Raw genomic sequence first — 12,783 nt, 5'->3', positions numbered from 1 at the left:
TTAGGTCTATGCTTAAATCCAATTGTTACTATCACCTAGAGCAAACTCACAAAATCAACTGTTGAAAGGCAAGTCAGCACTAATGTAAATCCCAGTGGTTCAATGGGCATGGCAGAGGATTGGACTAAATAGTCTGTGTGGTTCCTTTCAACTATGAAATTAAATATTACTTTGTAGGACATTCTTGTTTATTTATTTTTCTGTATTCTGGTTACTTTAATTAAAAACACACAGTCAATGAATCTAAATGGGGAAAAGTTATGTGAACTGAGACAATGGGTTGCAGTAAGTATTTCAAGTGCAACTGATGATAAAGATGGAACTAGCCAGGTATGGCTCAGATCTGCCCTTTAATAAATAAAAAAACTTAGTTCCTACACTCTCTCTGTCAATTTAAAGGCTCCTTAATGCTGTGAACACAATTCTCCTTCTATAAAAATAGTTACTGTATTTAATGAAACTTCCAAGCCAATTTTTAATAAGACACCATCATTAATTATGTATTACAAACTGTCATGTAACACCTCCAGAAAGATAATTTGTACTATCTGCCTGTTTCTACATATATGTTCATAATACATACCAACATCACTATAATCTTATACTTGCTGCTTATCTCAAATATTATTCTAAGGAAGCAAAACAGATAATAAAGTATTTTCATATCAAAATTAATAAGTGCTCACTTTTGAATCAGTATACTGAAAGACACCACTGAACTTTTGCCAAACCTTGATGCAGCATGGTCAGAAGGGGAAAAATTGTGTAGTAGTACATTTCATCTGTCTTCTTTGGAAGTGGTCCAAAAAACCGGAAGGAGATTGTACACCACCCTCTTTATATGGAGTGTGTCACAAAAAAGGAGGATTAGGGAAAATGCCATTTAACTTTAGAGTCATGAGGTCCCTCTCTGACACTAGAGTTCAGAAACTTTCACTTCTATTTTAGGTTATTGCAGCTGATTAATCATAAGCTATTATTAGTCATATATAATAATTTATAAATCCGATTTCTATCAACCTCTCATGCTTGATCACAGTTAATTTTGGGTTATCACACTAAACTGAATTGAATGTGAGAGAAGTCAAAGCTCTTGATTTCTACTTTATAGCCATAGGAGCAGAAGGCTAAGGATAAGTCTGAAAATTACTATAAAAAATAAGCTTCAATGAGCAATTGTTCCATTGCAAGATTGACACTTGAGTTATTGAGCATATCCAAAATCAAAGGAACAATTTCAATTATGTAACCAGGCAGAACAAGGAAGAAACAACTAATCAGAAGTTGGATCACAGTTCCATTTCTGCCAATGTTCTATACATTAAGAGATTTCTTAGTAGCCTAATTTCTTTAAATCATCAACTATCATAGTAAACTGCTTACCTTAATGACTTCTCCACTACCTGAGTGCGATAAACCTCTTCTTGATCCAAATTGATTGTACAAAAGCAATCTCTCATTTTGTTTGGTCCTGAGTATGGCACTAAGTTTTTGGCTTGACCTAGTAAGGAAGAAAAATAAAAAGGTTTAAACAAATATTTTAAAAATTCTGATACTATCAATATACAAACCTGTCAACAGCTATAGAACAGCATTTTAATTCGAAAAGAAAAGCTGCAAATATTAAAGATATAGACGCAGAGGTGGAGAAAGTGCCACCCAAGTCCCCAAATATCGTGTGTGCAGAAAGTTCCCAATTTTCAAAACTAGATTGTTTTCCTCCTCCAACCTACATGCAAATATCATGGTTTGCTTTTAAAATAAAAACCATAGTACAGTTCATTATACTGTAGACATTTGAACTCTGTGTAAATAAGAAAACTGAGATTCTATCTCCAATCAATCTCCTTCAGAAAAACATTTCATGCTAAGAATATTGGTTGAAATAAGGGATTCAAATCGTACACTAATTAATGCCACACTGCAACACTTGTGCTTTCCTCAGAGGAATCCCATCTTAGTAACTTATTAGGCTTGGTAGAGTTTGCTAAATAAGACTCACAGAGGAACTGCAAGCTTGTAGCTGAAAACAATATGAGTGCAAATTGTAACACAAGAAGATGCTACTTAAATGTTAACTGTCTACTAGTGTCTCTTTCAGTTTACACAGCCATTATAAAAATCTGGACAACTACAATCAAGGAACATTAAAGGCACAGCAGTTTTATGAAGCTGCAGTTTAGACAAGGCCACAGAGAAGAGCACTTCAGCTGATGCACCTCAGGGAAAAGCTGAAGCTCAGTAGTAGCATACATGCTTTATATACTGAACATCCCAGGTTCACACCTAGGTATTTCCAGATAGTGCAGGGAAACAATTCAGTCTAAAACCACAGAGCTCCTGAGTCAGTCAGTATAATGCTAGATCAGACAAACCAACTGCCTGACTCAATATAAGATAGCTCCCTATTTTCCTACAAGTTTAATGAGTAAAGATTAGTAGACAGCACCACTGTCATATTAAGAAAATTAAAAATCCTAAATAGCAAACATTTTAACATGTTCTATAACTTGGCCCTAGTCAAAACAGCTTTACTCTCCATCACTACAATATAAAGTGCAGAGAGAAGCATAGATATTTTTGACAGTTCTGTAACTCAAACAGATCACTCAGCTGGACAGAGTGATTAACCATAAACACACAGATCTTTCAAAAGTTTTAATTGTAAATATCTTACTGCAAAGAGCTACATTACAGTGAATTAATAGCCAAGATTTGATATGTCAATTTAAAATCAAATGCATGCCTATACAATTAAACCATGTTTATCTTTCAAAGACTATACTGTTTAACTGAACCAATATGTAATCTAGTTTCACATCAAAATGGAAGTTCTAAGTGCTGCAAGTCATTCTCAAAAAAAGACTGAATAGAGGCATGAGAAAGGAAGTGGGTTACGTTTGAGTTACATGAATGTACTTCAATCCCTCTCACCATAGGAAAACCACTATATCCTGTTTGTTATAGCTGTCCTATAATCTACGTCAGGCTCAAAACAGTACCATTATTCGACCCAATAATATAATAAAATATTTATTTCCAGTTTTTCTGACTTTTTCGTCACAGATGCTTCAGCTAACATTAGGTCCAGTTAATCTTCTACTTCATTAAGGTATCTAAAAATAGTAAGATCATATTAAGAAATCCTGCACAAACCAGAATGTTATCACAAGTAACATTTTCATTTCAATAAATGTGTGCTTTCTTTTCAACTCAAAGAGAAATTCCATTTGCATTTAAGACTTCCTATCAAGCAGTTACAGTTTTGAGTAGTTGCTAAGAATGTACTACCTCAGCTGCTTTGAAAATCACAACTATAGCCTACTTAGATACACAACTTAGATACACATTCAAGACTCTCCTAGGCTTTGTATTTCTACCCCAGGGTTCTCAAACCTTTTTCAGCCACTGAGTGCTTTTTGAAGCAAAAGTTTCTCATGGAGCCACAAGAAATGTTTATATATTATATTATATATTATGTACAACGTATACATATCAGGCATGGGAAAACCTTTGGACACAGGGGCCACACTGCATTTAAAATTTGACAGATGGGCTGGATCATTGGCAGAAGGATAGAGAATCTTTTGTGAACTACTTGAAAAAACATGAAAACATTCCTATGCATACTGCACATATCTTGTTTGTAGAGCACAAAAGAAAGAACAAATCAGGTTTTTGGAAGCAAAGCAGGATGGGGGGAATCTGGGCAGCGAGGAAAAGAGTTTGTGCATTGAAGATGATGGGAGAGAATGGGTCTGTGCCCAGGGTGCTGCTGCTATTTTGACAGCTCCAAACTTTAATTTTCCTGCATTTCTCAGGAGAAGGGAAGAGGTGGGAAGCAGCATAGTGCCACAGTCCCTCATTATCACTAAGCACAGTTTGAGAACCCCTGTTCCACCCCATCATAGCAAGTGTGAAACACTTGAGTCATCAATGACATCATTCATACTATAGATGTTTAGTATCATTTTTGTATGAAAAGGTTTAGCAGTGTTCATACAGCTGGGAAAGACAGATGTGGCAGAAAGTAGAGAGATGTTTAAGATCATGCAGGTGGTGCATAATTACTATGGCTAGTGTTCGGTTTTCTTCAAGGTATCATTGCCTCTTCTTTCTGCCTGATTAAATGCTAATATGCAGCATAATGCTACTTTTATTCTCATGCCTGTTTTCTCTATTTTCTTTTGTCTTAAGAGATCACATAAAGACATGCCCTATTATAGACTTAAATTGTATATACTGTCCAAATGGTGAACAATCTCAGGATATTTATTAAATACACAAAATAATCAAAAAGGCAAAAAGGAAACAAATAAATCAGCACCAACACATATTAAGAGTTACCAATAAAACTTAAATAGTAAACAATAAGGAAAATTAAAGCCCCAAAATTAGATACCTTTGAGAAGAGAACAGCTTTAGCACAGCATCTAAATGTTATTAATGAAGATGCCAGGCAGTTTTTTCTTTGGCAGGGCATTTTCCAGACACAGTGAGTGTTTTCTACTGAGATTGCTATATTTCACAATCTTCAAACCCCTCTGCTCTTATTCTCCATGAACTTTAAAAGAAAAGAACCTCATGCACCTAATCCATGACTGTGAATCCATGGAATAATCAGCACATACACAATCAGCGCTCCACAATCAGTGCTCCATATTGTACATACACTGATTCAACCATCAACAACCTGAAAATATTAAAAACCAATCCAAAAACCAAACTTTGACTTTGTCATTTTAGCATGCCCTTGTATATTTCAGGAAATCCCACACATTTTGGTATTCATGGTTCCAGGGGGAGAGGGGAAATCAAACCCAGCAGATACTAAAGGCTCATTGTAAATACTTCCACAACACTGAGATGTTCTGTACACTTTAAATTCAATGAAGCATAATCTAACTGAGAGATGTCTCAAGTCATTCTTTTAAACCAGTGGTTCCCAACCTTTTTTTTAAAGGGCCCACTTGACCAGGTCCCACTTTGACCAGGGGCCACTTTGACCAGGGACCACTCTCCAACATTAGTACCAAAAGGGGTGGGGTGTCAGCTCTGTGGAAAGGAGCGGAAATAAAATACATTTCAATTTAAAAATAGGAAGGAGGTTCGTGATTCGGATTTTCGTTCTCGCAGCCCACTATTTACAATGAGCCACGGCCCACAGGTTGAAAACAACTGTTTTAAACAAACTACCCACGCATTTCGCCTAAAATATGGTTTACCTCAAAATATCAAAAATATTTCATTGCCTTGTAAACCTTTCATTTGGCATGTTTCCCTTGACTTCATTACACAGCAGGCATGCAAAAGCATTTCCAAATACATGCAAGGTATAGAAATGTAAGTAGTCAAGATTGGGTAGGAGCTCTCCATCAAATGCAGTATGTGGCTCTTTCCTTCAAATAACTATTACGAAATGATTATTACCAGAAATAACTGAGCTTTTTCTAGTCTTGTAATTGTTCCAATTGTATTTACACTTAATATGAATGTTTTCCATCATTTTAGTATGTGTTTAATGTGCTGCCTAATGATCTGTTAACTGCAATAAAGGTTCATCCAGTTTGCCTTCCAGCAAGAAGTGGAACCCTTTTATCTTTCCAGATATGAGAATCTTGTTCTCTCTGCAGCCTTAATTTATAAATTGGCATCTCTTAACCCCACATTTCGACTGACTCACATCTGACCCCCCCCCCCTTTTTTTTAACCTCACCTTTGCTTTGCCCTAACTGGACTGCAAAACCTTCCTTCAGGTGCCTATATGTTTTAGAATACAATTCGACACCATTTTAACTGCTTTGGCTCAATGCTATGGGATCCATCTTCTTTAGCCTCCTCTGCTAAGCACCAGTGCATCATCATCATCATCATCATCATCATCATCATATTTAATCACTTATTAATCGCACTCCATCCAAGAATGCTCTAGGCGATTTACAGGTAAATTGTAAAAGATAAAATACATACATACAGAATTTAAAAATTAACAAAGATTGAATGCTCTAGTAAAAAGCATCACCAAATGACAAACCCCAAGAGTACTCTACACTATAGAAATAATGCAGTTTGACACTACTTTTAACTGCCACTGCTCACTTCTATGGAATTGTTAAAGTAGTGTCAAACTGCTTTAATTCTAAAGTGTAGATGCACCCAAACCTGCTACTTCCACGTGTTTGGAACCATGGGGTAATGTAATGTGTCAGGCCCCAGGTACACTGACCATTTAATGTAGTATCATACCAGTACTAAAGAAAGAGGTTTCACTGTGCAGGACATAGGAAATCCTGGAACCAGTGTGTAGCCTGAATGCTGATTATACAAACCACCAAGCACTGAATTTGTTGTCTGGCGACAACAGTCTGAAGCTAGCTTTAAAATGCAAAAAAATGGACAGTGCAAAGGGGCTCCTAATGTGTAATACAAATCTGCTATATGGAACAGAATAATAGATAAGCGTGTTGGACTAAGATTCACAAAACTTGTGTTTAAACATCTACATAACCACAAAGCCCACTAAAGCGAACCTACCTCACCTCATCAAGTCCGCATAATTGTGGAGAGATTCCCAGGGAGGAAGAGTGCAACAAAACCATAATATACAGCAACCACAACAAACAGCAATCACAACAGTTCTGCTTCCCAAAAGTGGTTGAGGATTTACCAAATAATTCAACAAAATCATCTCATAAACTGAGATGGCATTTTAGACAACCTGGGGGGGGGGGGGGCATAGCCATACCAACACCATACCATCAGATATGGTCCAATCCGTCAATTTTAAACTGTGAATTCAAACCTATGTTCTGTTACTGTTCGAGGCAACCTTGTTATGTGTATTTTAATATGTGAATTTTAAGAGTATTATATTTAAACCATGTTGTACCTCAGGCATGCGCAAACTTTGGCCCTCTAGGTATTTTGGACTTCAGCTCCCACAATTCGTAACAGCCAATTGCTGTTCAAAACACCTGGAGTGCCAAAGTTTGCCCATGCCTTATTTATTTATTATTTCTAATGTGGAGACTCAAAGTGGCTCACAAGCAAAAACATTACAACTTAAAATATACAAATATAGAATAATAAAACCGTTAGTATTATATAATATATTGTACTATATCATATTTTGTAGTATATATAATATATATGTCATGTTACTATATTATTATACCACAATATATATAATATACTACCAGTATACTATTCGTATTATGTAAGTTGTAGTATATATAATATATATTGTACTACATTATTATGCCACAATATATATAATACACTACCAGTATATTATACTATTAGTATTATATAATATATTGTACTATAGCATAAGTTGTAGTATATATAATACTAGCCATCCCCTGCCACGCACTCCTGCAGCCCACTCTGTGTATTTGTGTTTTGTGTGTGTGTATATATATGTGTATATAAATGTTTACATGTGTGTTTGTCTCTATATCTGTGATTTTGAGCATGCATTGTATTTTTTTTGTCTTTTTTAAGTCTCTTCCATTGTGTTTTTCAATGGTTTTATGAGTGATGGTCACTTGTTGGCCTGAGAAGTGAAGTGTATTCTGTCCAAATTTTGTGTCAATTTGTCCAGTGGTTTTTGAGTTATGTTTATCCCACAAATGAACATTACATTTTTATTTATATAGAAATTTATTAGACTAGCTGTACCTACCACGCGTTGCTATGGCCAACCTTCCTCTTTCTCTCCTTCTTTCTTTCTCTTGTTCCTTCCCACTCTCTTTCCTTCCTTCCCTTTTTTCTTTCCCTCTCTCCTCCTTTCCTTCCTCCCCCCCTCCTTTTATTTCCCTTTCCTTTCTCCCCTTTCTTCCTTCTCTTCCTATTCTTGGACTGCAACTCCCAGCAGTCCTCCTGATCGATCAATCTACCTACCTATCTATCTCTATCTAATCTATCTTTCTATCTGGAGGCTTGCTGGGAGTTGCAGTCCAGGAATAGGAAATTGGAAATATGCAGGAATTGGAGAAGAAAGCTTGCAGCTTGAAAGCAGTGCATTTGGAACATCCTCCTCTCCTAAAGGGCCTGGTCTAGGGAATGCTGGAGCTGTAGTCCAGAAGACAGTGTGACTATGCTATTGTGTGTTTTGTTTGCCAGGGGGAAGTCATTTTTGCACTTGCACTGTAGCAACTTTTGGCTTTTTAACTCCCTTCTGCTGTGTTTTCCAGTGTTTTTATGAGTGATGGTCACTCGTTGGCCTGATAGGTGTATTGTGTCAGAATTTGGTGTCAATTCATCCAGTGGTTTTTGAGTTATGTTAATCGCACAAATGAACATTACATTTATATAGATATATATTATATTGTACTATATTATTATACCAAAATATATATAATACACTACCAGTATAAGTTGTGATATATATATATATATATATATATATATATATATATTACTAGCCATCCCCTGCCATGCATTGCTGTGGCTCAGTCTGTGTATATGTGTTTAGTGTGTGTATATATTTGTGCCTATATGTGTTTGCGTATATATGTGTGGTTTTGCACATGCATTGTAATGTATTTTTTGTTTTTTTGGATTTTCAAGTCCTTTCTGCTGTGTTTTTCAGTGTTTTAATGAATGATGGTCACTTGTTGGCCTGTTTTGTGTCCAAATTCTGTGTCAATTCGTCCGGTGGTTTTTTAGTTATGTTAATCCCACAAATTAACATTACATTTTTATTTATATATACTAGTTGTGCCCTGCCATGCATTGTTGTGGCCCAGTCTGTGTATATGTGTTTTGTGTGTGTGTATACATATATATATGTGTGTGTGTGTGTGTCTATATTTGTGTGTTTGTGTATATATGTGGTTTTGAGCATGCGTTGTAACGTTTTTTTTGTTTTTGGGCTTTTTAAGTCTCTTCTGCTGTGTTTTTCAGTGTTTTTATGAGTGATGGTCACTTGTTGGCCTGATAGGTGTATTGTGCCTAAATTTGGTGTCAATTTCTCCAGTGCTTTCTGAGCTGTGTTTATCCCACTAATGGACATTACATTTTTATTTATATAGACTAGCCGTCCCCGCCACGTGTTGCTGTGGCCCAGTCTGTGTATATGTGTTTTGTGTGTGTATACATTTGTGTATATGTATGTATTTGTGGTTTTGCGCATGCATTGTAATGTATTTTTTATTTCTTGGCTTTTTAAGTCTCTTCCACTGTGTTTTTAGTATTTTTATGAGTGATGGTCACTCATTGGCCTGATAGGTGTATTGTGTCTAAATTTGGTGTCATTTCGTCCAGTGGTTTTTGAGTTATGTCAATCCCACAAACGAACATTACATTTTTATTTATATAGATTGCTAGCTGTCCCCTGCCACACGTTGCTATGGCCCAGTCTGTGTGTATGTGTTTTGTGTGTATATATGTGTGTATATATTTGCTTTTGTACATGCATTGTAAGGATTTTTTTAAAAAAAATTGGCTTTTTAAGTCCCTTTTTCTGTGTTTTTCAGTATTTTTATGAGTGATGGTCACTCGTTGGCCTGATAGGTGTATTGTGTCTAAATTTGGTGTCAATTTCTCCAGTGCTTTTTGAGCTATGTTTATCCCACTAATGGACATTACATTTTTATTTATATAGACTAGCTGTCCCTGCCACGTGTTGCTGTGGCCCAGTCTGTGTATATTTATTTATTATTCAAACTTATATGCTGCCACTCCCATGGGGCTCGGAGCAGCTTACAAGAATGACTAAAATCTAACACAATTTAAAAACAATTTAAAACAATTTATGTGTTTTGTGTGTGTATATATTTGTGTATATGTGTATATATGTGGTTTTGTGCATGAATTGTAATGTATTTTTTATTTCTTGGCTTTTTAAGTCCCTTCCACTGTGTTTTTCAGTGTTTTTATGAGTGATGGTCACTCGTTGACCTGATAGGTGTCTTGTGTCCAAATTTGGTGTCAATTCATCCAGTGGTTTTTGAGTTATGTTAATCCCACAAACAAACATTACATTTTTATTTATATAGATATTATCATACATTAATAATACTATATATAATACATAGAATCAAAGAGTTGGAAGAGACCTCACGGGCCATCCAGTCCAACCCCATTCTGCCAAGAAAAAGGAATATTGCATTCAAATCACCCCTGACAGATGGCCATCCAGCCTCTGTTTAAAAGCTTCCAAAGAAGGAGCCTCCACCACACTCCGGGGCAGAGAGTTCCACTGCTGAACGGCTCTCACAGTCAGTAAGTTCTTCCTCATGTTCAGATGGAATCTCCTTTCTTGTAGTTTGAAGCCATTGTTCCGCGTCCTAGTCTCCAGGGAAGCAGAAAACAAGCTTGCTCCCTCCTCCCTGTGGCTTCCTCTCACATATTTATACATTAGGCCTGTCGGTTTCGTTTCGTTAATTCGTTAATTCGTATTAAAATCGTTATTTTTTGCATATCCGAAGCGATATCAAAACATATTTTTAAACCCGGAAGGGTTTAAAAATATCGAAGCAGCAGCCCCATGTATTTTACGAGCTGAAGCTCCGCTCGTTAATTGCATGGAGGCTGCTGCTGAGCGCGCCATCCGGCTCTGGCTCCTCCTCTTCCTCCGGAGCCCATTGGATGGCGCGCGCGCGCTCACAAGCGGCCTCCGCGCGCCATCCAATGGGCTCCTGCGCCCCCCTCCTCCTCCTCCTCCTCCTCCTCTTCCTCCCAGCTGGGAGGAAGAGGAGGAGGAGGAGGAGGAGGAGGAGGGGGGCGCCGGAGCCCATTGGATGGCGCGCGCGCGCTCACAAGCGGCCTCCGCGCGCCATCCGGCTCTGGCTCCGGCGCCCCCCTCCTCCTCCTCCTCCTCCTCCTCTTCCTCCCAGCTGGGAGGAAGAGGAGGAGGAGGAGGAGGAGGAGGGGGGCGCCGGAGCCCATTGGATGGCGCGCGCGCGCTCACAAGCGGCCTCCGCGCGCCATCCGGCTCTGGCTCCGGCGCCCCCCTCCTCCTCCTCCTCCTCCTCCTCTTCCTCCCAGCTGGGAGGAAGAGGAGGAGGAGGAGGAGGAGGAGGGGGGCGCCGGAGCCCATTGGATGGCGCGCGCGCGCTCACAAGCGGCCTCCGCGCGCCATCCGGCTCTGGCTGACTTTTCAGGGCTGTATGACCATGTTCCAGAAGCATTCTCTCCTGACATTTTGCCCACATCTATGGCAGGCATCCTCAGAGGTCTGTTGGAAACTAGGCAAATGGTGAGTTATATATCATCTAATATCTATGGAATGTCCAGGGTGGGAGAAAGCCATTCAATGCTAATCAAGGTGACCATTACTGCAACATTCACACTTAGCCTGTTTGATCAAGAAAATTTTTTTTTCAAAAATGTTTTGTAAATAATAACGAAAATTCGTAAATAACAAAACATTTTTTTTGAAAGTTTTGTAAATATTTTTAATATCGAAACAAAAAAACACCCCAATTAAGAATCGAATTTAGAAACAAATTTTTTCTTGATCAAACAGGCCTATTATACATGGCTATCACATCTCCTCTCAGCCTTCTCTTCTTCAGGCTAAACATGCCCAGCTCCTTAAGCCGCTCCTCATAGGGCTTGTTCTCCAGACCCTTTATCATTTTAGGAGCCTCCACCACACTCTGGGGCAGAGGGTTCCACTGTTGAACGGCATCATTATTACATTACAATGCTTTTACTTCTATATATTAGTGTTGTGTGATACTTCTATCAAACTGATATGATTTAGTGGGATACTTCTGTCAAACTGAGCAGCGCAGAGGCAACCACTGAGCCATGGCAGCTAAAGCGGTGTCAAACCGCATCAATTCTCCTATGTAGAGGTAGGTGAGTTTCTGGGAGGGCTCACACAGGAAAGGCAGACGGGGCTGAGTCAGGGCGGCTTGCCTGAGGCGAAGAAGGCCTTTCTTCCTTCCTTCCGGCTCTTCTCCCCTCAGAGAGTTCCTTCTCTGGCCTCTGTCTCACACACACACTCGCACAATACCCCCAACACACACCCTCCCAGGACTCACAGATCTTCCCGCGGAGCGTCTGCAGCACCCGCACCTCTTCCTCGGCCCCTTCGCCGGCTGCCATGGCCTGCCTGAGGCGAGCGGGCAACCGGATGTGGGGGCAACCGGATGTCAACGGCCAAACGGCGCTCTCTCCCTCTCTCTCTCTCTCCCCCTCACACGCCCGCTGCTCTCCCTCCAGCTTCTCCTCTTCGCCCAAAGAAAGAGAGAAAGACCCCGCCGACCACAGGAAAAGGGACGGGCCCCTCCTGCCCCGCCCACTGCCTTAGCCACGCCCACTTCCCCTCTTTGCCTTCTCTGATTGGCTAAGGGGGAAGAAATGGAGGCGGGGCCTCGGCGATGACGACCACGACAACAACTGAAGGGAGGGGAAAGAGGGAAAAAAGAATGAACACAGAGAGAGAGCTCTGTGCGCATGCGCAGCTGCTGTTTTCATTTCCTTTCCAACAGGCTGTCACTTTCAGCTCCAGGGCGTCTTAGAGTGACACACACTTCCTCCCCCTCAGAGCAGGATACAGAGTTGAGATTGCTACGGTCGCTTTAGTGCAAGCTTGGGCCCTCCAGGGGTTTTGGACTTCAACTCCCACAATTCCTAACAGCCGGTAGGAGGGCCCAAGCTTGCACTAAAGCGACCATAGCAACCTCAAGTTGAAGTCCAAAACACCTGGAGGGGCCCAAGTTTGCCCAGGCCTGCCTTAGTGGATGAGCTCCCTCTTAACACTAATCTCACTATGCTGTCGCGCGCTGGGCCTGTGCATAAGACTGTAGACAGGACATAAATTCTGTG

At 39.6% G+C, this 12,783-nt stretch overlaps 1 protein-coding gene across 2 annotated transcripts in view; it reads right to left on the bottom strand.

The window, feature by feature from the left end:
* The window catches only part of RASA2 (RAS p21 protein activator 2), a 49,106-nt gene extending 36,861 nt beyond the window's left edge, over positions 1–12,245 (bottom strand). Inside the window, exons 1-2 of one of the 2 annotated variants that reach the window (XM_060767801.2) lie at positions 11,997–12,245; positions 1,384–1,501 (exon numbers count right to left, since the gene is read on the bottom strand). In XM_060767801.2, coding sequence (XP_060623784.1) covers positions 1,384–1,501; positions 11,997–12,060 — 182 coding nt within the window. In that variant the 5' untranslated portion in view covers positions 12,061–12,245. The remainder of the gene's footprint in view (positions 1–1,383; positions 1,502–11,996) is intronic. The other variant, XM_060767802.2, reaches the window with a different exon arrangement.
* Positions 12,246–12,783: the final 538 nt, after the last annotated feature.

Source organism: Anolis sagrei, chromosome 3 (assembly GCF_037176765.1).
Source record: "Anolis sagrei isolate rAnoSag1 chromosome 3, rAnoSag1.mat, whole genome shotgun sequence".
NCBI lineage: Eukaryota > Metazoa > Chordata > Lepidosauria > Squamata > Dactyloidae > Anolis > Anolis sagrei.
Note: the sequence above shows the minus strand (reverse complement) of the source record. Positions and strands in the feature narration are given on the sequence as shown.